The 23,516-nt window shown below is 40.0% G+C and overlaps 1 protein-coding gene across 5 annotated transcripts in view; it reads right to left on the reverse strand.

Moving 5' to 3' along the window:
• LOC117397835 (serine/threonine-protein phosphatase 2B catalytic subunit gamma isoform-like) overlaps positions 1-23,516 on the reverse strand; it is a 50,933-nt gene that overhangs the window by 23,428 nt on the left and 3,989 nt on the right. For all 5 annotated transcript variants that reach the window (XM_059013686.1, XM_059013684.1, XM_059013687.1 and 2 more), the window contains exons 2-3: positions 11,501-11,698; positions 7,254-7,378 (exon numbers count right to left, since the gene is read on the reverse strand). In XM_059013686.1, coding sequence (XP_058869669.1) covers positions 7,254-7,378; positions 11,501-11,698 — 323 coding nt within the window. The remainder of the gene's footprint in view (positions 1-7,253; positions 7,379-11,500; positions 11,699-23,516) is intronic.

Consider the following 23,516-nt stretch of genomic DNA (forward strand, 5'->3'; position numbering starts at 1 on the left):
TTTTATTGAAGATGTACTGTTTGAGGATCTTTGGTGGAGGTCTGATCGAGACATCCTCAGGACTGCAGCTACTTGAAATTGTTCTGTGTAGCCGTTCAGGGGTGGATTCAATAATCACAAGAAATTGTACAAAACCGTTGTATGCCCAGCTTGGTTTCCCTGGTGTACAGAGCTAATCAAATCAGACTCCCAGACCATCAGGCTTCCACACTGACACACATTAGTTACAACGGCTTGAAGTGGACTAATGGAGTGCAGTGTCATGATCACTCCCCATGCAGAGGGACGCGCTAGAGGTCTCAGAAGTAGTCGACTCACTTAAATTAGGGGATTTTCTCTGCTTGGTCTGATAACTGAGATGCCGTCCCTGGTCTACACCTGGATCCAGTTCATACACACTAAACACTGTAGTTACAGATTCCGTACAGGGATGGAAATAAGTCTGCTAGCGGTTTGATCCATTCCTGGTTTTACTATGAGTTTAATAAGACACACCTGAGCTTGTTACCTGTACAGTGTGGCTAATCAAGTTTGTAGTAGAACCTGGAATGGATGAAACTGCTATGTAAAAGGAGTCTCGTTTCCATTCAGCAGTAGTGAAGTAACAGATTATTATTATTATTTATTTTAAATACTAGTCCAGAGAGGAATGTTGAATAAGCAGCCACAAATGGTCGCATGTTTTTAATTCAGATTTCACTGAATTAAAAAAAAAAAAAATACTATTTACATATAAAAAGCCAGTGTCTGAATTCTAATTTCAGATCTACATAATTGAAAATGCGCTTCTTTGCTTTTTAAAAACAGCCTTTTGTGACAATACAATGGCCAAATTGATGAGAAAACAGCTTTCCATTCATTAGCCAATAATTGAACTTGCTGAAAAATATGTGCACGCAAGCAAGAGGCTGGTTGTGTTTTTATCTGTGTAATCAATTGCTTGGCTTTAACCAAATAACAAAACATGCTTGACATGATGTAGGTTTTAAAACATCTGTGCTTCATGAAGAACTTCAAATAAAAGTAGAATGCTTTTTTTGAAAGCCTGTTTTCAGATGTTTGTTAAAACACAGCCAGCAACAGTCTACAAAGTGATTCATGTATTCATGACTGTTTGGCTAATATTTAGCTTCAAAATGTCATGAATTGCTTTTTTATATTTCCATTAATATATTTTAATTTAGTAGTCGCCAATTAGTTTTTTTGTGTTTTCTCCCCAATTCAGTAATGTCCAATTATTTTGTTTAGCTCAGCTCACCGCTACCACCCCTTCGCTGACTCTGGAGCAGCGAAGACGAGCACACGCTGTCCTCCGAAGCGTGTGCTGTCAGCCGCACGCTTTTTTTCACACTACAGACTCACCATGCAGCCACCCAAGAGCTACAGCGTCGGAAGACAATGCAGTTCTGGGCAGCTTACAGGAAAGCCCGCAGGCGCCCGGCCAGACCACAGGGGTCGCTGGTGCACGGTGAGCCGAGGACACCCTGGCCGACCTAACCCTCCCTCCCCCCGGGCGACGCTCTGCCAATTTTGTGCCGCCCCCTGGGAGAGCCCGTCCTGAGTCGGCAAAAGAATAGCCTGGACTCGAACCGATGAAGTCCAGACTATAGGGTGCAACCTGCATTCTACGTGAGTGCTTTTACTGGGTGCGCCACTCGGGAGCCCCTTTCCTTGCATTCTGTGTGGTTAAGTTATGACTATTGTTCTATAAATCTGCCTTGACCTGGCTTTGAGCTCGCCTGGAGAATCCTATGTGCCCAGACTGATACCATTCCTCATGATAACACAATACTGGAGCAAGAGAACCCAGACCCACTGGAATGAGTGCAAACACCATACAATTGTTTGAAGAAAAAAAAAAAAGAAAAAGAGCAATTAAAGCTACTTGTTCTTAAGCAGCGCTGTAGCAGACTGCAAGGGTTTCAGACACTGTTTAAAAAAAAAACAAGTCTGGGAAAATGTAATGCAATTAACTTGGGATGAAAGTTTATATATTCTTTAAAAAAAAAAAAAAAGTACTTATTATATTTTTAATACAAGAGCTGATCTCGCCACCCCGCTGCAAAATGACAGCAAAAATCTGCTTCAAAACACGCACGCCTTTGAATTCTTTAAAATATTCACTCTGACAAACCAGGCAAACTGAAATAGATCTCGTATAAGCTTTGGTGGTACACCTACAGCTGCATAATTTGTGTATAGTGTGTAGTTAGTAGCCACTTACTGCATGCGTTTCCCCAGAGGCGGCTTTGCTTTTTAAAAATGCAGTTTTTTCTGTCGCTTTTTTGTGCTAAGCAAAAAAAAAACAGTAACGAACTGTGACTTCAATTCCCAATGGAGAAATAATGGATGCAAGCGATACTGAAACTAGATTAATGAAATATACAGATTATTATTATTATTATTTTTAATAAAAAAAGGACAAGCCTTGAATTCTGCAATCTGTTTAAAACTTATCTTTTACATGGAGAACATAACATAGCATGTGATTGTGCGGTAATGTTGTCTAGAATTAAAAGGGATACTAACCAGTGGTTCTTATGGCAAATTACTTAAAGTTCTTAAAATACTTTGTGTTCAGGTGCTCTGACTAGTTAGAAGCAGATCATCAGTTCCAGTTACCTGCAACCAAAATGTTTAACACAGACTAGATTAGCCAATAAAAGTAAGGGTGCCAGCACCATCTAATGCTGAGCCAGCCTATGTTACAGAGATGTACGGCACATAATTAGAACTGAAGAGCAATATTTTAGTAACTACACTAAAGGGTGTTCAGGTCAGTGCTGAGTTGTGCTTTACCTCACTTGCAGAGCTGTTAAGGGAAGTAGTATCCCTCGCTGTGATTTATTTAATAGACAAAATGTACTAATTGATTAAATTAGGGCTACTGAAGTGAGGCCACATAACTAAGAACTGGGGTTATAATTACTAAAGAATAATAGAAAAAAAGACGCTTCTCAGCTCCAAACGTAACAGCCCAGGGTCCTTGAGCAGCAGGTGCCACCTGGAATAAAAGAGGAGAGAAAAAAAAAAGAAAAACTGTGTGCTTGTTAGGGGACAATCAGGGCTCATGCGGCAGACTGTTCCACTTCAAAGCCATTTGAACTCTGTATTGTTGGTCTCTCGAGTGCTCAGAGTTGATTAGTATCATAAAGAGAAAGGAATAAAGACGGCAGCGCAAGCGAGGGACCCGTTCAATAGCTGTGAGTTTTGTTAGGGTGAAATGAATCTGAACGCGTTACGTAAGCAGCCCACTTCAGAATCTTTACAAACCAATTAGGAGTTCTAGAACCTGGTGCTGAAGAAAGGCCTGTGGCTTCGGCTTTTTTGAATATTTATTCACCGAATTCATTTAAAAGTTAGCCCAATGGATGAAGACGGTCCGTCCTCCAAAAAGTAGAATATAAATGAAGAATTACTTTTTTCAGCCCATTCAGGCTCCTTTGATCATTCAATAATACCCTGATGTCTATGAATACATAATAGCATTCTCTTCAACTTGGGTTTTAATGTAATTTCTAGGTATACACAATGTGCAATAAATGCCCTATTTGACATTCACTTTCTCTCCCTAAATATCTTGGTATCCCTAAATATGATCCACATTTGCTGTTAATAAAACTTATATACTTTCTCAATTTAATTAAAAACTGGTGTTTAAAAAGCATCTAAAACAAACTACAGGAAGTTATGTGGTTCTGCTGTTTCCTATAAGGTGAGAGGAGGCAGTCAGAGACTGCTTTAAACCTAAATTAGACCTAACAAATACTTCTATTCACTTTCTGACCAACTAACTGCCCTAGATCTTACATACCGCAGAGTCAAACCCCTGTGAAGAGGTTTAGCTCCTATGTGTAACATTACTATTGCTTCATTTTCAAACAGTAACAGAAAAAGTGGTCTCATACTGTACATATTTTTGTTGGGTTGTACTAGAAAGAACGTCAGTCTAACGGACGATAGCCCACAAAGTTGCTCTGTCAATACAGCTCATGTATCCAGTGTGGATCCTGTCTCCTGGTTCCTGGAGAAGGTAGAGTAACAGCCCATAAAACAAGCCAGCCCCCCCGACCGCTGGGCATCACAGGAGCTGCTTTCCAGATTTCCCCAGCCTCCTGTTTCCTGTCAATGAAACCCCGAGAACCTGATAATCTGGGAACTGGAATGACTCATTGACTCAAGAGTTGCATGGAAAATAAATTATACAATTGCACAAGACCCAACGAAATCCCTTATAGATTTCACCAGTCTACTGAAAAACATCCGAGTTCGGGAGGTTCATCGGAGCCAACAACCATGACATTTATTATTTCAAATCAGATGGCCTACACTTTACTTTTATGCTTTAACACTAAAACAATAGCTTATAATTCCTACAGGTTCTTACTAAAATGCTACTGAACTGAAAAAGCCTCCTATTGACCTTTCGGTTTGCATTTGGGTAGAATAAAGATTTTTTTTTACCTATATTAATTTAGTGTGAGACTTTAAGGACTCCCGGTACGTGTCTGTACCTGTCGAAAGTTAAAGCACCTGAGGCTGGTGCCAAAACTGTGTCCATAAAATATGAAATATGAAAAAGCCCACCCTACATGGCATGAAGGTAAGTTTGCTTAAGATGTTTTTCGTCGCAGTACCTCTAAATTGATGGCTAGCAGATGAAAAATAAAGTCACTAGCCAGCGAATCAAAAGAGTACAGTGACAGATGGGATCTTCACTGTAGCTGCTGGGGTTTAGTCTTCTTTCAATACATGTTAATTTTCAAAATGTAAAATATGTATATTCACTGCGTCGATATGCAGAAAATATTGTGTGTGGCAACGCTAAAAACTGTCCATCCACGACAAAACAGCAAAACAGTAAGACAATCCTGCTCATATACTTTCATAACGAAATATATATATATATTTTTTTTTTTCAAAACATTAGTTAAATGCATTGCAAGCAGAGTGGCAGCAGATTGGCCAGCGATCACCTTTTCGTGCTCATTTTAACATGTGAATTGAGCGAGTGGAAAAAAAAAGAAGTTTCCCTGTCTATTCCTGGCCTCACACCACCAAACAAACCAAGTCATTAATAAGAAGTTAATTATTACATCTTAACACAACAAAGTTTACAGAACTCAAGGTCAAAACGTTGAATACACTTTTAATCCTGGGCACTGCGGTCATCAATAACACTGCTAATACTGTATACTCAGCCCTGTGGCTTTGAGCACACACTCTCTTTATAAAAGCAGCAGATAAAGGAATGTTTTGATCACCGGAGTAGCTCTTACAACAGAAAAACCTTCCGTTCTTTAATGTAGTCTTTTTGTTGTATGCATGACATTTGGATCAGTCCCCAGGAGAAGAAATCAAAGACCTCCCGATTGTTTGAGTTCAGTGCTTTGAAAAAGGTGTTTGTTTGCCCCGGGACTCCAGCTGAGTGTTCAAGGAACAAGCTTTCATTCGGTTTAACCTCAGGTCTAATTTAAACCGTTTTACATTATTTAACCTGCTCTACCAGGATCAAGCTGTCATGGCGTGCCATCAATCGAGACATGTGCTGCATGAAATGATTCATAAATTGCTTGACTATCATAGTGATTACTGCTATGCTTACTTTGAATTATGGCATTGAAAAAGATACCATGATCCATGACCGAAAGCACTACATAGCTACAACGATGATTAAATGTGATTTTGAGTTGGTATAAATATAAGATTAACCTTTTTATTTATTATTTTTTATCTCATTTACTTTCTCTGCCGTTTCAAGTTTAATTGTATATTAACACACAAAAGGGGCCTCATAAATTAAGCAATAATCTCACAGTACCTGAAAGGTTCATATTTTTATTAAGAGTTTATCGGATTAGAGCCAGATGCAATCCAAAACATGTACAGGAGGCAAGGAGAGCATGATAAAGGTTTGGTGAAGACCAAAATCCAGGCAGTTCATGTTCACCATGTGGAGCGTGATAGACGGATGCAGAATTTGTGATTAACCAAATCATTTGTATAATTGCTGCAGGGCTTATTCATTCAAAGACAAACAGTACGGTATGGAAGGTATGGACCTGCAAACAGAATGTGTTAATTAAAATGTACAAAGCCTGCTGTGCACAGAGAGACACTGTTTTGGTGCTGCCTTACGCCACAGCAGGAAGCAAGGTCCAAGGGTTTTTTTTTTTTTTTTTAATAAAAGCAGACCACAAGCTGTGACCTAATCATCCAAGAAACTGATTCGTCACTTCCTGAATACCAGATGAAAATACTACTGCTTCTGTGTGCTGCACAAAGCCATGCTGATCTAACCCCTAAACCAAAACAAAAGTACAATTTAGATCACTGCAATTTTGTTTTTTAACAAGGACGGAAATACATTTACCAAAGGTAATCAATAGCACCTCAAAAAGGGGAGGAAAATATTGGATTTGCTTTGCATTTAGCTTATCCCTCGTGCCCAGACATGGCCAATGCACTACCTGGCATTTAAAGCCAAGTCCAACAGCTGTACTAATAGGTTGTGGTGGCAGCATTGCAGTCAGACCACTTCTCATTCCAGCAAGGCAAGGGTTAAAGGCAACAGTGCCTTCAAATGAGCTCAACCCCCTCTGCCAAACAGGAACACTTGAGTATTGGTATTGCTTTCTAGCAGTGTGACTGGAATATAAACACGGAGATCTGATGTGGAGTGCAACAGTGACTGGTTGTTAATCTGTATGGTTAGAGTGCCTCCAAGTTATGTATAAACACATGATGCATGTTGAAAGTATGCGTAATTAGTAATCCAATTAAATTAGACAGGCTTTAGGGTGCTGAAAGAAAGTGTCATATACAATTAAAAAAAAAAAAATACCGATGATTCATAGTGCATTTCCATAGGCTGGTCATACATTTGGTCTGAGACATTATACTGGGCAAAATAATTACTTTAGGCCAATTCTCATTGCTGCCGGTTCTAGATGATGTTAAAAACAAAAGCTGTCAACCAGATGGAACACTTTAGTAACAACGTGATCTGATCTAGCGCTTTTAAAAGCTGGTACTTTGAATTTAAAAAGAGTACGTATAATTAAATCATGGGCATTTACAACCCATTCCCCTCCAAATTGAATGCTTTGACATGGGTGTCCATTGCACGCTTAGTTTAACTATTAAATATATCTGAATATATGTTTGGCAATGAGGGAAATAGGTAGTGGGTTAACCTTTCCATCTTATATTCGCTCTTCTGATCTTCCTCAAAGCCCACCCAGTTTACCCACCTCGATACTGAAGTAGCCCCTGTCCACGTAATCGCCCAGGAAGAGGTATCTTGTGTTGTTAGGCGAACCTCCCACTTCAAACAGCTTCATCAGGTCAAAGAACTGTCCGTGAATGTCACCACACACTGCGGGGAGGACACAGAGACATTTAGCCTACCAGGAGCGGGAGGCATGAAAGACACACGCGTGTACAGCTGTGGCCAACACTTTTGCATCACCCTATAGAATGAACAGGTGTTGCTTCATAAAGTCGAATGAAACCTGCCGAATAATGTTACGTTAACATATTGAATTACATACCGTACTGGACTGCTACTATGGTTTCCGGTAGACTTTTGTGATATCATTTTGTTGTTTATTTGATTACATGATGTTAAATAAAAGATTTAACCCTTTGCGGTCCTATATCGGACGGGGTACGACATTGCAATTTTCCCTTTCCGGTCCAATGTTGGACCCTGTCAGACATCATCAAAAAGACGCAAAAAACAGGTCTCTAGTCGTTTTTTTCTCCGGAAAAAGCAGAGAAAACCATTTAATGGCAGAGTAAGATCGATAGGAGCCGGAAAAACAAACAAAAAAAAAAGGCAGGCCCGTATCTCATGAATACAGATAGCCCCGGCATCACATCGATAACACGGACATAAACAAACAAGATAGCTGCTTCTGCATCCAGCGCTCGGAGAATATCACAGACATTTACAGAGCTTTTTTTAGATGTTATAGTAATAAAATAATGACTTGGATCGCATTATTGAGGAGTTTGGTGATAAAACGAGTGATCAGGAGATGATTTATCGGTATGCACTACCACTACTGTTATTATTATTTGATTATTTAGCAGACGCCTTTATCCAAGGCGACTTACAGAAACTAGGGTGTGTGAACTATGCATCAGCTGCAGAGTCACTTACAATTACGTCTCACCCGAAAGACAGAGCACAAGGAGGTTAAGTGACTTGCTCAGAGGGGGTCACACAATGAGTCAGTGGCTGAGGTGGGATTTGAACCGGGGACCTCCTGGTTACAAGCCCTTTTCTTTAACCACTGGACCACACAGCCTATCAAGAGGTATGTGAAAAAAACAGCGAACAAGGGGTGGGGCGGGGCTGGAGATGCAGTACTGAGTGTCCTGTTGATATGCAGTGCCTTTTAAACCTGTTTTACTGTGACAAAAAAACACTTTTAAACAGCACATCTAAAATAAACTGCGGGTGTGAAAATAAATTGGACCTGACGTGCCTGAGACGCGCTGAATAAATGGACCGCTAAGGGTTACATTATGTTGATTGATTGAGAGATAGATATATATATATATATATATATATATATATATATATATATATATATATATATATATATATATATATATATATATATATATATATATAGACATAGATATTATATATATATATATATATATATATATAGCTTTATTTTTTATTATGTCTCAATCCTAAAATTCTAGGTGATGCAAAACTTTTGGCCACAGCTGTAGAATAAAACAATCTTTGTGAATAGTAGAGCATATAATAATAATAATAACAATAATAATAATAATAATAATAATAATAATACATCTCTGTATAAACTACAGGAGCTTATTATCTTAGTAGCGAGACCATTCCAAGATTACACAAGCCTGCAGTGGTTAATAAAAACAAAACCATCTTACAGGTTTAGTCTTCTTGTGAACATTTTAAAGCCTTGCTCTCATTGTTTATAGTGTCACCAGATCTCCTTAAAACAATTCCAGCCTTATTATGTTCTTTATTTTTCATTACCTGCAATAATGTGACCTACAACTGCTAGTGTTATTCACATTACTGTATTTATCTGTTTTTATTAGCCCAGGGATCCATGCAAAGTGCAATCTTCAGTTATGTTATTATTGCCTTAAATTTGCAGTTCTTGTTTTCTTGTTTAGGTATATTATTGAAATGACCAGGTGCCAGGAATTTGAGCAATCAAGCCACTGCTAAATCTTCTCTGAGCTGATCCCATCCTGACATGAGTCATGAGTAAGTAGCGTAGAAGTTGTTCATGCAGCTAAAATAACATTGTATTTAATAAGGCTGCATTGTTCAGCCTCCTGGCTCCTGATCGTTTAAATAGACTTAGTTGAGGGTAGTTTTGAAACTCAGGACTGGGTGCACTGCTAGAGGGAGTTCCAAGCCTTTAAACGCTTTTATCAGCCTTGTTGATTAGGTGCAGTTTTAACTACTGGGACCAAAGATACTTGGCATCACATGCATCCCTACAGAGAAGTCAATGTAGAAGGTTACAACAGATTGAAGTTATTGCTAAAGAAGCTAAACAGAAAGAAAAGGGGATTATCAAAGGTATTTTTATCATATTTGACAAGAAGCGTATTTACAGGCTTTGGCACACAGGCGACAATTTTCTTATCTAAATTTTCCGAGTTCAAGAAGCAATGGGGGCTGGAACAAAAGGACTGTGAGCAAAGGCGCTTTAAGAACAAACAAAGAACAGCAAGGCCATTAAGACAAAGACTGTACTTTGGTCCCGTGGCTCGAAGCCACACAGATTCAGTGTCATACACTGGTAAAAACACATAGAGGGAACACATGCAAAACATCTGTCAAACAGATATAAACAACAGCGTGCTGCACAGAACTCCAGCAACTAATTCAAAAGAAAAAAACACGAGCCCAAGTGTTTGAGCTAGGCGTGAGCCAGGGATTTACCATCTGTGCCATTCCTGTCAAACACTATGTGTTTCGTATTCCCAGGCACTGGTGCAACGACCTGGACAAATCCACTTGCTGCACCTCGCTGGGATGTTACTGTGATTAAATCAGTTCTGTATATCTTTTCAGAGGTCTCTCCGTATACTGGTAAACAGAAAGGTTGGGTTCCTTTACAATACAGTGAGTGGCCATGTGATGTCCCGGTTTTAATAGCCAACCAGGTTGAATGGTGGAGGGTTCAAAATGCAGATCTTTCTTACAACTTGTCTTGTGTAAGCAATCAGGATCCGACAGCGCAGCTTCTGAACCCGGCGCTACAATGCAGTAAAAACCATCTGCTTCAGATTTCTGCATTGCTGTCCAAATCTGTACCTTAAATCAATGCAGTGTTTCTATTAGACTACACAATAATTTGATGTGTGCTTCTAAAATACTTCAAGATTTTAATAAAATACCATGCCACTCAAAAGCTGAACTGATTATTTTCTGAAGGCGATACGTACAGGTAACCATGGAGGGAATGTTTTTTCTATAGGCTACATCGTTGACATGGCATTTCAGGTGGGGGATGTTGTTATGCTATGTTCTTTTAAAACACATTTTCAAGACTGTTTCCTGTGTTCCTCACCGCAGTTTAAGCATATTAATCTTGATTTGCAACAGGTGGCTTTAACACCGAACATCAATTACAAAAGCGTGGATTTTCAGAGACCTTGAGGCTCAATATGCTTGAAACAAAAGTAATTGCTGTGAAGTACATTATTTTAGTGCATCAGCGTTCACTTCTCTCCCAATCATTTTGTAAAGACTATGGAGTCACACGTGTTTCTTTTTAATATTGTATTCATATTCAAAATACGATACTAAAACATAGTGCTTTTTTATGGTAGATCATTACACTGTTGTGTTGAGGTTAAACAAACACAAATAATTAACTTATTGGAATATAGGTGCTGCACGTTTAACTGTCTAATCTGAAAACTGTAATCTTTTCTGCGTTAAGCGCCTATGACGGGCTTATTTCCGACACTGTAGGAGTGCTGGACCATTGAAACTAGCAGTAACCTTGGTCCTCAATTTACATGTTTTTCCAGTACACACACAGGACAGCACTTCCAGGCAGCCATCGATACTTTAAACAGTGTAGCTACAGCGATTGCTCTAGAGAAGAGCTGTCCAATTAAACATTTTCCAGGTGTTAAATTTGAAATTATACCTACATGTTTAAACCATTTTCAAAAGACCTGCATGTCAGATATAGAGGCCAGCTTTATTGTTCATACAGTAGGATGTGAGAAGCGTAAGGCTGTTATTCAAAATGTATGCAAAGTCTTTACACCACAATGTTGCACATTCGAGCACTCAAATAGACGGCTTGGAAATTTAATGGAATCAATCAACCCTATAAACCTATACATAAGATTCCACCAGCCTGAGCCTCTACTAAAGGTAATGAGTGAAAGAGAAGTTATTAAAAAGACAGGCACTACAACTGAGCTGGACTTGTTCACAGCTGGTGCGGCTCAGCAGCAGTACCTGTGATGGGAGCCTCCACCTCGATCATGGTCTTCTCCTGGCGTAGGACGGCGGCCCCATCGTTGATGATCCTCAGGGCCACCTCCTCCTCCAGCCGGCCCTCCTTCACCAGGTGGCTTTTGAGCACCTCCACCTTGGGCTTGCCGTCCTCGAACAGCTCCTTCATAGTGAGCCGGACAGTGGGAGGGAACGGCACGGCTGTGGGGAAAACAAGAAGAAATCGGCTCCATGAAGAAAAACAGAAGTGCTGCAATCAGCAATCACCTAACACACATCAATAATCTATGCATTGAGATTGAGATTCAAAAGCAGAAAAAAAAAGTGTAGACTCTTTACAAAAGCCTTAAAATACAACTGAAACAGACATGTCTGTATTACTGTAAAATTGCAACTTAGTGCATTGAAAAAACTGTCAATTCAATCATTAAAAAGCAGGATATCATAACCCAATGAATCCAAAAGGAAGAGCTTTAATCTTGCAAGGAATGCATGTGTTACTGGGTGGCTAGCGAAGGGAGACGTGATGCAAAATAAAAGCCACGGCAAATAATAAATCGATGAACTGCTGCATCTCTAAGCTGTATATCTGGAGGTCATGTCATGCAATGTAATACAAGTGCACATAAAGTAATCCCTGTATCCAGTGGTTTGGAGGGGTGGTTGCTGTACTGTTGACTCATTTTGCATGCTGTTGAAACGAGCACAAGGAGTCTTTTGTGTGTCTTCTGCTGAACACTAATTAGGACTCACGCATCGCTTGAGAGAAACCACAGTAGAGTAAAGCCTGGTCAAGCCACAGTGTGATTCTGGCCAAAACAAGGACACGTTTTTCCAAAATCAAACGCCTTGATTCAATCCAGCTGCAGACTGCAGTGTAAAAACGGATTGCATTATTCCAGAAACACAACATCCTTAGTTTAAAAAAAATAAAAAGAGTAAAGTACTGACGCTGCTTATAATGTGAAATTGTTTTATTGATCAGTCCACTGAACTGATTTAAAAAAACTGCATTAAACAAACATTAATATATTGAACTGTATTTTCAGATTGTTAACCTTTAAATTATTGTTACTAAGGAACTAAGCTTTAAGGTTAACCGTATTCTCTCCATGTCTGCCTGTATCTTGTTTAGTAGGTAATCAATCGATTGAAAGATCTGCAGACAAACCTCTTGCTACATTTCACTGGCAGTGCTTCAATGGCTGAAACTGCTATGCTATTGGAGACTTTCAAGAAGTTGGTGGCTGGATATAACTGGAAATAAGTTTTAGTAGAAGATTGCTGATGCTTGATCATTTCAGACATTGCTTTGAATTACAAACCGGTGCAGAGAAAAGGAAATTACTCTCGGTAGCATTGGATAGATAGGTCGAGACCTCCAAAGTGACGTCTTTTCCTGTTTTGAGTTCAGTATGCAGGTTCAGTGTGCATTGATCAGGATATCCATTCCCCTTAGAGACCAGAATAAACCTTCTTGCTGGGGTCACTGAAACAGCACAGCGCTCACCGAGAACGCTTTCCAGAACAGGATACTGGGCAGTGGAAACACTGCTCAAGTCCTCGGATGGGTTTGTGTGACCACACTGCTTCCCACATCCTCCCGTCAGCCCTTTCATTTAAAGGCTGTGAAGCGAGTTCAAGGAAATACAAAAAACAGTGCGAACAGTTCCAACAACTGTGACAACTTTTGACTTCTGGTACAGTAGTCTACAGTTTGCCAAGAAAATGTATATTTATTTAAGAGCTGGCTGTGTATAGCATTGAATAGGACTTTTCAAACAAGATCTACTTAATTTATGTCTGCTTGATTTAATGAGGTATTGACCTCTGGATAGTACTGGAAATTACTGATTCATATCTATTGGTCCCACATCAAAGTCCTGTTTTACTTTAAATTCACAAAAGGTTCACTGTATTAGTTTTTGCACATAAAGAATCATACAGGCACGTGGATCATGATTTGTATATATTCAAGGTCCTTAACGGTAATAAAACTCTATGATTTAAGGTCCCCATTGTACAGCCTTTGAGCTCATAACCTTAATAAGACAAACCATGAATACTTTTCAAAACACATTTATATATTAAAAAAAAAAAAAAGCAAACAGGAACCCATGGAATGCAATTAGAGACTAAAATGCTCTGAAAAAATGCAATCAAATAGTTTGAATGCACAAAGCACAAATACTGTGCATAGTTGTTTCAATAATCTGCAGTAAAAGTCAAGCCAAGCAAGTGGCGGCATGTTTAGGAGCTAGCGCTGCCTTTCACATTCGCAGGAATTTGCAGTGTGGTTATCCAGCAAGCCAAAGCTTAAGTGATTGGTTGGCGATAAATTTTCTTTCTAAAAGGTTCTGGGTAAGTATTTCGCCCACCCCTTCGCTTAACTGTCTACAGAGAAAACCTACCTATTTCAAAGGAAGAATGCTTTAATATTTTGATGACTGAGAAGCGTAGCAGAGGAAGGAAAATTGCGTGCATGTTCCATATGCAGTCGTCTGTATAAATCTGGCTTATTTTTGACAATGGTTAATAGAAGGTCAGATGAACTAGTAGTGTAGACCAGATGCAGGTTAGAAAACCTCAAACTCACCTTCCTATACTGCAACATATTCTGTATTACGGTGCTGTATGTCTAGTTTGTGATCAAGACGATTACAGGCAGTAGCAAGAACAACAACACTTACTGATCTTGCTAAATCACCAAGAATTGCTCAACCTCTTGCACTTACGCACATTCCTTGTTTTTTTTTGGTACTGTAGAAGATCCTTGAAATAGGTCATCAAAATGAAAACTGTGTACAACCTTCAGACACATTCTTACCATGCGGGGCTTGAGTTTTTAGTTCTGAACCTATTCAATTAGTTATGCTTTGGGTAGTGAAGTTCCGTGGAGCTGCTTGATAATAGAACAAGGGAACAGTGAAATAATGTGGGTCAAAAAGCAATCCTTGCTTTGTTGTTCGAATTCACCCCATACTGGTTGGATCCAAAGCAAGTCCCAGTTTCCCAAGCAAGGACGTTTACAGGTTCAACTGCTAAAGGCCTTTTTTATATTTATTTAAGCAAGGTGAGTCAAAGTCTGTGCCTGCCTGAGTGATTTCCAGATCCTGACATATGATAGGGCAGTTTGAGTTTGCGTACCTGGCTGGGCTCCCATGTTTTGACTGAACTGCCTTTTCTGCCCACTGGGAACCAGTTCTGCCAGAGACTGAAGAGTTCAGTAGTAAATTTCACAGATCAGTTCTCTGTGTTTTCTGCCAACTGATCTTTCTGGCTTAAGCTTTGAAAAAAAAAAAAAAAAAGGTTTTGCTCCAGGCAGCCTCACACACACACACACCCCTCTACTAGCTCTCATTATAAGCACTCCTCTGTGTATTAGCCTACAGTATCAAAGTGCTCAACAGGTTTCCTATGGGAGGTATATCTGAAGAGACTGTAAATGCTTGCAGCATGATATCCAGAGAACACAGTGCCATGTCCCTGCCCTGTCAGACAGTGCCAAAAAAGCACAGCCCTTCAAATTCAGGCAGCTTTAATGAACCTGATCTACAGTAGTGTGCAACGCTAAAGAATTCAGATGTACTGTACTGAAACAAACAGTCTAAAGATCACTACTCCTTTTTACAGGCATGAACTTTCCAAACACCACTAATTCATTGGGTTTCCCCATTTTACTATACAGCTGTGGCCAAAAGTTTTGCATTACCTAGAATTTTAGGATTGAGACCATTTTTAAAATGGAAATAAAATAATAAAACTACACACAACTTCCCACAACATAAACCTTCCAAAGTAATTAAACAAGACAGAACAAACTGGATCGAATATTTACATTGATACAACAGACGCACTTTATTTCCCAAATGTGGAAAAATAGCTCGGCACACTCCTCTGCCTACCCACTCACTTCTCAGACACACATCCATGATAGCAGCAATGAGTCAACGGCTGCGTTACAATAGTATCCAAACCCTCCCTTGGCTCAAGTGACTATACAAAATATACCCAATCTACATAAAAAGCAGCGTCTGTCTCCAAAACAGACCTTGCTTTGAGAAAGCAGGTTTCCCCACATGCCACTTGGTCCAAATCCACCATGGTCTTCCATAAGTGTAGGGAGGGGTTGGGGATGTCGCATACCAGAGAGCCACGTCTCTCACAAACACACAGAAGGAAACAGCTGTTTGCAGACGTCCTAGTGCATCGTGTTACCGACTAGGGCTATAAAAAGAAGTTGTTTTACACCCTCTCCGCCCCTTAGCATGTTCTGGGTTATAGTAGATATTTAACATTCACATCCTTAGACATTAAACTGGCATATGATAAAGGAACCAAGGGTCTGTGTCCTGCAAGATCTGCACAGGATCCATTACGAGACGTTCGTAACAAGTTAGTTTGTTTGCAAGGACACTGATACAGTGATAATTACCAATTGGCAGCATTACAACGGGCTCCCTAGCAGATCGTAACTTGATTAGGACAGCTGGTTTTATATTTTGCTATATGGTTTATTAACGGAGATTCCTCCTCCTCACTCACAGTAGGCTTAATCCTGACCTGGGGCTTTCTCAAGCAGAGACTGCGGGGCTGTGTGTGTGTGGGATTTACTTTGTGACGTAGATCACACATCTCATTTCACTGTGTATGAGCCTGCAGAAGCATGAACGAGAGGCGAGTGAATTAGCCTGCTGCGCTGGTAAACGCCCTTTCATAGAGCTCTTGAGACATCAAAACCTAATGATGATGATTTCTGATAAAGTAAGTTGATTAAGATTTTAGGAAGATCACCATGAATCATAATGGCAATAAGATCCAGGTGACTGCCAAAAGAGCGGTTTACATTCTATGTCTTTTAGCATCAAGATTGATCAATTAGCAACTTTTTTATAAATCATAACATGTCATTCATTAGCTGGCCACCAGCACTCAGGATGACTTAGGAAGAAGGATACTGCAAACAAGCAGGCATCCTTTCTAATCTCCTGCGTGTGCAGTAGCTGTGTGGAGCTACAGGAAAAGCAAACTTGTGAGGTGTAGGCACAGTAATTAACTGTGCTTTTAAGAGATGTGTTAGCAAATCTGGCATACAGATTCCCCATGAAAACGAGCTGCCTAGACCAACACACAGATATTATGTAGAGTACAGTATGTAAAAGACTTGACTTAGGGCTGTAATGTAGGCGGTCCTTCAGAAGAGACAATAATCCATTGGTTATTTCAGATCCCACTGATCCCAAGGCGAACAGATCAGTACCATTCTCTAAACACAAGGCTTCCATTTCCCAATCCCTGTAAGCAGGGGCAGGACATCACAAGAATTGTGAAATCCCGCTGCTTAAAATTTCTTATCTCTTAAAATATTTCATCTCACACCATATAAAACGTGCATAGAATCAACATGCCAAACAGAGTGCGACAGGCAGGCATGATCAGTGCATTTGGGTCCGTATCACTGTTAACATATCCTATAAAAGGGAAGGAGAGATATAACCATGCTTTAAAAAAAAAAAAAAAAAAAAGATTATTACCCTGGTTGCATAGTGGCTGATTTGCACACAGTAATGCAGAACTCTCTGGTGATCGATTGCAGCTCAGACATTATTTGGTTTTTAAAATATAAAAGCCTCCTGTTGTGCGAGAGAAAGCAGATCTCATGCACCGAGCTGTACCTGTGAGTCACAGGGTGAGAGACCGCTGTGGTTTATAGTCTGTCCCCTCCAAATACCATGGTCATAAATTGTGACCATGAGTTACAGTAAGCAGTCATTCAATGCTACTGTACACTCACTCTTTATGGAGACCTGCAGTACTGGTAGCCTCGGTTGTAATGTTTCTGGCTTTCTATAAAAGGATGACGTAACGCGAGGGGGACATTAACAAACTACGCTGTTTCAATCAAGACTAAAAAAGGACTTATGAATATATTTCGTAAATAAGACAAATTGTTGAGCTAAATAAGGCGGCAACCTTGAGAATAAAACTTTTTTTTTTGCCTTCCTCAAAATCCAGTAACAATAAAGTAAATGCATAAATTCATAGCAAATATGAGACCAAAGATAACAAAAAAGGGGGTAAGAGTTGGAAATGCAAATGTCCAGCAAAAGCAAAGGGGATTTCCCCAAGCTCAGCACATGACAGTCTGAATCATTCAAGTCTGCAAAAGCAGGGCATTGATGGCATATTTTAGTGAAAGTCTGCCAAAGCACATCCCTAAATGAAACCATTAGGCCTAGCTGCTGGATTCAGACCAACCTCAATGTAAACGTGGCTGCAGAGCAGAAGGTTATGAATGCAAATGCTCCACTTACTGTCTGCAGACACTGCAGTCTACATATATTACCTGGATCCTAGAACGGCAGGGCTAATGCAATACAGCAGACAGGAGCAGTACTGGATCATTCGTCAGTGAACGGTAAAATACATGAAGCGTCTATTACAGTGCTGTTAGGTGTGTTCAATACACTATCTTTCTAGACTTTCCTTTCGTGTTAATGTTGTTTCTGGAAAAAAGCATACTCTTATACAAGTCTCCTTCATCTTCCAACTCCAGCAGTGTGGAGTAGTGGTTAGGGCTCTGGACTCTTGACCGGAGGGTTGTGGGTTCAATCCCCAGTGGGGGACACTGCTGTTGTACCCTTGAGCAAGGTACTTTACCTAGATTGCTCCAGTAAAAACCCAACTGTATAAATGGGTAATTGTATGTAAAATAATGTGATATCTGTATAATGTGATATAATGTATAATGTGATATCTTGTAACAATTGTAAGTCGCCCTGGATAAGGGCGTCTGCTAAGAAATAAATAATAATAAATAATAATAACTCCGCCAATAGCAGGAATCAAACTAAGTTTGGCTGGTTAAAATAACCTTGGCTCTGATAAAGGTATTTTTCAAATGGTGTACACACACACACCGTCTCTTATTATGAAATGCATTAATTTAATTAATGCCCGGTTTGGTATTTAAAGGAGTATGTTAAGATGGCTCTCCCTTTTCCAGGGAGAAATTCAAAGACCGGGATCCGATTTAATGGTCTGCCAGGTCGGTCAGTCACTTAATTATATTAACAAGTGTTTTGTATGTAAAGGGAAGCATTCGATTAGTATTATCAAAAATAAAAAGCACAGTTGCTTTTAAAAACCATGCATACTTAAATACGTAGTTTTATTAAGGTCATTATCAACAGCCAATCCAGTGGTCCAGTTTCTATGCTGTTTTACACTTGAGATCAATGACCTAAGCTCTCCAGGGCTTGCACTCTAGCCCTATATTCCTAACACATCTAGATGACAAGGTCTTTATTTAAAACTGTGTATAAGGGCTAGGTGGCACCGCGGTCTGTTTCACTACAACACAGGTGTCAGGTTTGACTGTATCTGTCTTGCATTAGGAGGACTGTCCCTTGATACTAGTAGAGTATAAATAAACTGTAAACAGTCCACGGACTACTAAGCAATCTAGCTAGTGGAGTGATCTGTAAACTGTGCACGGACACAAGGGAGAGATTAGACAAGGCTTATATTAGCCTGTGGGTTCAGAGAGTCCCTGACTGTGACCAGGACAGATCTCAAAAAAGACATGATTTCAGCGTACTGTACAAACCTAATGAAATATACACCGGCACATTTGAGAATAGGCTTAGATCCCTATTGTACAGCAGGTTGGGTCAAGCTAGGTTTTATTAAATTAACTGAAATAGATTGAGCTGGTTAGAAGAAGTGTGTGCAATGAACCAGTCTGTCTAGATTTCTACCTCTCTCACCTGGAATGCTGAAACAGATCTTCACCCTTAAAACATGTGGAATCAGAATTGATTTCAGCTCTCATCTGCATGCAGTTTAGGTTGTGCAGCTACAGTTCATGCCTATGTAGAGGATGCAGGTCTATTCCCTTGTGCACTGCAATCAGGAACATGTGCCCTGGATTTGTAGCAGGATTTCGAGGTCAGACACTGCAAATGTTGTCACAATCTGTATGCTGGCTATGTGGGACTTGGTGTCCATCCACTCCAATTTACAAGATTCAGAGATTAACAGCTCATGCATTCTTGCAAAACACAGACAGTATTGCACAGGAGGATGAAGCCAACCCTGACTGCTGTTTTTGTTTTTTAGTAAAGAAAGAGGAACTGGGTCTACTGCACAGCACACCGGCTTCATGCTTGACAAGCCATGAACTGGAATTTATTTTTTTATACATACAGTAAACTGGAACAGCAACATATGCACAAAGGGTAGTGTTTGAAACCAGAAACACAACCTGGAAGGTAAACAAGTCAAGACAAGAAAAAAAAACCTGCAAGTTCAGTTCTATCCACTTACTGCTGCACTGGGGGCATTTGCATTACATTTGTAGTAAAAATCAATGTCTTTGTCCTTACAAACCAGCAAAAACAAAGGTAACTTTTGGTTTCATGACGATTACGTTTTGATGAAAACAAACAGGAGGAGAGGAAAGGTCAAGAGAGTCTCTTCTGATGACCCTGGTTTAAAAGCCATGTCTTTCAAGCAGGTGTTGGTCCTAAGGTCCCAGGAGATCCTAGTCCTGGCCCTAACTCACGACCATGGGGGCAGGCCACTTGACCGCCTTTTGGGTCAGTCCCAAAATGCCTGATCGCCATAGGCAACGCTGACCTATTTTAAACCGTCATGCATCAATGCACTGCCACTAGGGGGCCACAAAGAGAAAAACTCTCAACAGAAGACACCCGAACACTCAAAGTACTGCATTCACTGGGAAACAACGCCAGAGATTCACGAGGTAGCCAAGCTTTAACAATAACTTATTTTTTCAAACAAACGGGGTTAAAAGTGGATGAATATATAATGTTCGCTCAATGTAAAACACAACATGGAACTGCAAATGATTAAGCTTGGCGAGGTGTGTAACTGAACTCTAACTGATCAATATATGGTATAATTTCAACTACATTACGCAGGTGTGCCACAGCTTGCACAGTTGCACTTGTAATTGACCCCAGAGCTGGCTCAAGTCATCTAACAGAATGCTCCATGCAACAAGCTATTAGTTATTATTAAAGCAATGTACTGTATAGGTTGTCGGCTACTGCATGTTGTTTTAACTTTGAGCCGTACAATGACTTAAGGCGCAGAATTCCTTGGTTCCTGTTGCAGACTTTGTTGGCACTACAGTTTGAGTCCATGATTCCCCCAAAGCAGTTTTAGCTGTATGGGGCACAAGCTTCAAAACCTCTCGAAACCTCCTTGCAACATGTAGTAAATATAGGCATCCTCACGCCAACGCATGCAGCAGCATGGGGTTATCATTTTATTCAGGAAGCAAACCGTAGTTGAAAGTTCGGCACTAGACCAAGATCTCCACAAATTGCTCTATGTTTAACCCAGAATGCACTGCACAACATTCCAGTCAGAGGCGTCAGCTGGCAGTATTTGCAGTGCCGTCTCAAAATGACATAACCCACGATTTTTTTCTTTTCCATTTACTGAACAAACTCAGAGCTTTTTATTAAGCGACGTTCAGCTTTTCTTTCTATTGATTTAATCTTTCTGCCACATCAGCACACGGGGGCATTTGGCTGACCTAGTGTGATGAAAAGCTCTCCCAAGTGCGATGCACAGCCCTGCTGAACGCAAGAAGTACAAGCAACTCCTCCGGGCTGTCACTTCAGCTGTCAGCCTGGACAGCAGCTGCAGCGTCAGGCCCATACCAATACCTGGGTCCAGTTCTGCACTTACCTATGCAAAGAGCTACATTTATTTTTTTCACTGTAAAAAAAAAAAGGTTTATTTCACAGATATAAAAATAGCTATTTCACGATTAATCACAATATTTATTAAAGCACAAAAAAAAACTGCATTGTCACATTCAAAACTGTTTTCTTTAGGGTTATGACAACAAATATAGTGAAGTACCTGCAGAGAAATTAAACATTCAGGAATAGTTCTGCTTCTCTGCCTAGTGCGGTACAAATAGTATCGCACCAAAGTAAAGCTCGTCTCAAAACGGGTCCAATTTCAACTATGAATTGCAGCAACCAATTAAGCTGTACAGTGCTTGTAACGTGTTCCATTGATTTTGTTCTTAGGTTTTAAATCAGACTTTCAGGGCTTTTACTTTAACTTCGTGTTAGCTGCTACAGATTGAAATCGGATCTGTGACCTAAATCCTGCCATCTCAGAAGGTCTTGGGAATATTCCATATTTTAATGAATAATTAGAGCTGAAATAAACAGCCGCCGTGTTCTGTAGCTGGAGACGAGTTTCAGTGCAGACAAGCCCCATGGGAAACAGGAGACTGATTTGCATGTATTAAATAAAAGATCTGTTGCCTACGCTTCTCGAGGGGTTAAAGAATTGAACTGCAACTGAGCAAGTGCAGAGTACACCGCAATACTGCAGCCTCTCAACCACTAAAACTATATGATTACAAAAATAAAAATAGTACTTTACTGAATCTTCAGAAACAACTACATTATTTAAACTGCCGTGTCCTGCAATGAAATGAGGATCAACTGAATTCAACACCAAAATAGAATTCCTTAGGGATTTCCGTTCGCCTTCTGTGCACGATTTATCAGACCTTGTTGACTGTCCAGTTTGTCCACTCCCCAGGAGGTCTTTTGGATGTTTGAAGGTTTCTTCCCAAACCATGGCAGTGCAGCAATAGGTGGTTATTTTTATAGCTGATCAGAAGTGTTTAGCAAAAACAGAACACATGATATTAAGGCAAAAAAGAACCACACACACATCAGAAACCAATTACTAGAGTAACTGAAATGTGTCTTGTAGCGTGTGAACGCTGAACGAAAGCGTCGATTTCACAGCACAGTACTTTCACAGTATGTGAAGTATCAACTCACAGACTCTGTAGGATATAGAGTTGACTTTTAGCAAAACGTATCCCCCTAACCAATAAACAAGAAATGAAGTCTCCAGCATTACCAACCTACTCCCACAGTATGCGAACAGCCCTTGTTCTCTAAATTATATTGAAATCCTCAAACGGAATATACAGATTTTGCCACTTGTGTGTTAACCTACAGATATATCAACACCCATATATTTATAACATTCGTCCTTAATGTTCAGAACTTGGGGTCTCGGAGTGGCTCACCTGGTAAAAGCATGGCCATGTGGCGTGCAGGGCGATCATAAAGGAACTTTCCTCCCCTTAACTAGTTCGACTTTTTTAAAACAGCAGCTCTATTGGCAACTGTTCAAGAGAGCAGCCCTCTTCCCTTATTTTTATTATTTATCTCTAGCCTGGATAGACTCTTATCCAAGACTCTTGTCCCGGACGCATCAAGCCAACGCTTGGTTGCAAAAGTCATCCTTGCGCACAGACCCTACATACGATGCACAATAAACAAAAAAGCAACAACGGTGACATCGAACAGAGAATCTTTAAAAAGCAAAAAGCTGTCTCTTACATTTTGGCTGAGAGCCTGCGAATCTAACATCAGGTAAAAATTGCTTTTCAGATTTAAAAAACAATAGCGTGTCAAATCCAATTGACAGGCCCAATAGAGAAATGATAAACGCAAAGTTACAGTTCAAATGAGATGCAGTAGCATATTGGGAATGTGGGAACCATTACAAGCATTAGCAATAACATGGAAAGACCCTGCGGAGAACAGCACAGCAATGATAACCCTGTTATTAAAAAAAATTAAAAAAAACTCAGCACAACAGAAATGTTAATGCAATACAAACAATGCACCACGGACTGATGAAAAGGCCAACCGGTGCATCATAGCACGAGCCAGCTCGCATCAGAGCATGGAGTACCGTCATTAATGAACAAGAAGCTGCTTGATGAGATTCTGGGATCAATAAGCTACTAACAACCAAACGAGCAAGATGGGCTGAATGGCCTCCTCTCGTTTGTAAACTTTCTTATGACCTCATGAGACTTCCTCATGAACTTTACATAAAGCCAGCTGCAGGACACAGGGGAAGAATTTTCAGAACGCTTATCAAGAGAGAACACCTTGGGGTCTGTTTTAATGATCTAAAACGGATCTCAATAGTG

This window comes from Acipenser ruthenus, chromosome 46 (genome assembly GCF_902713425.1).
Source record: "Acipenser ruthenus chromosome 46, fAciRut3.2 maternal haplotype, whole genome shotgun sequence".
NCBI lineage: Eukaryota > Metazoa > Chordata > Actinopteri > Acipenseriformes > Acipenseridae > Acipenser > Acipenser ruthenus.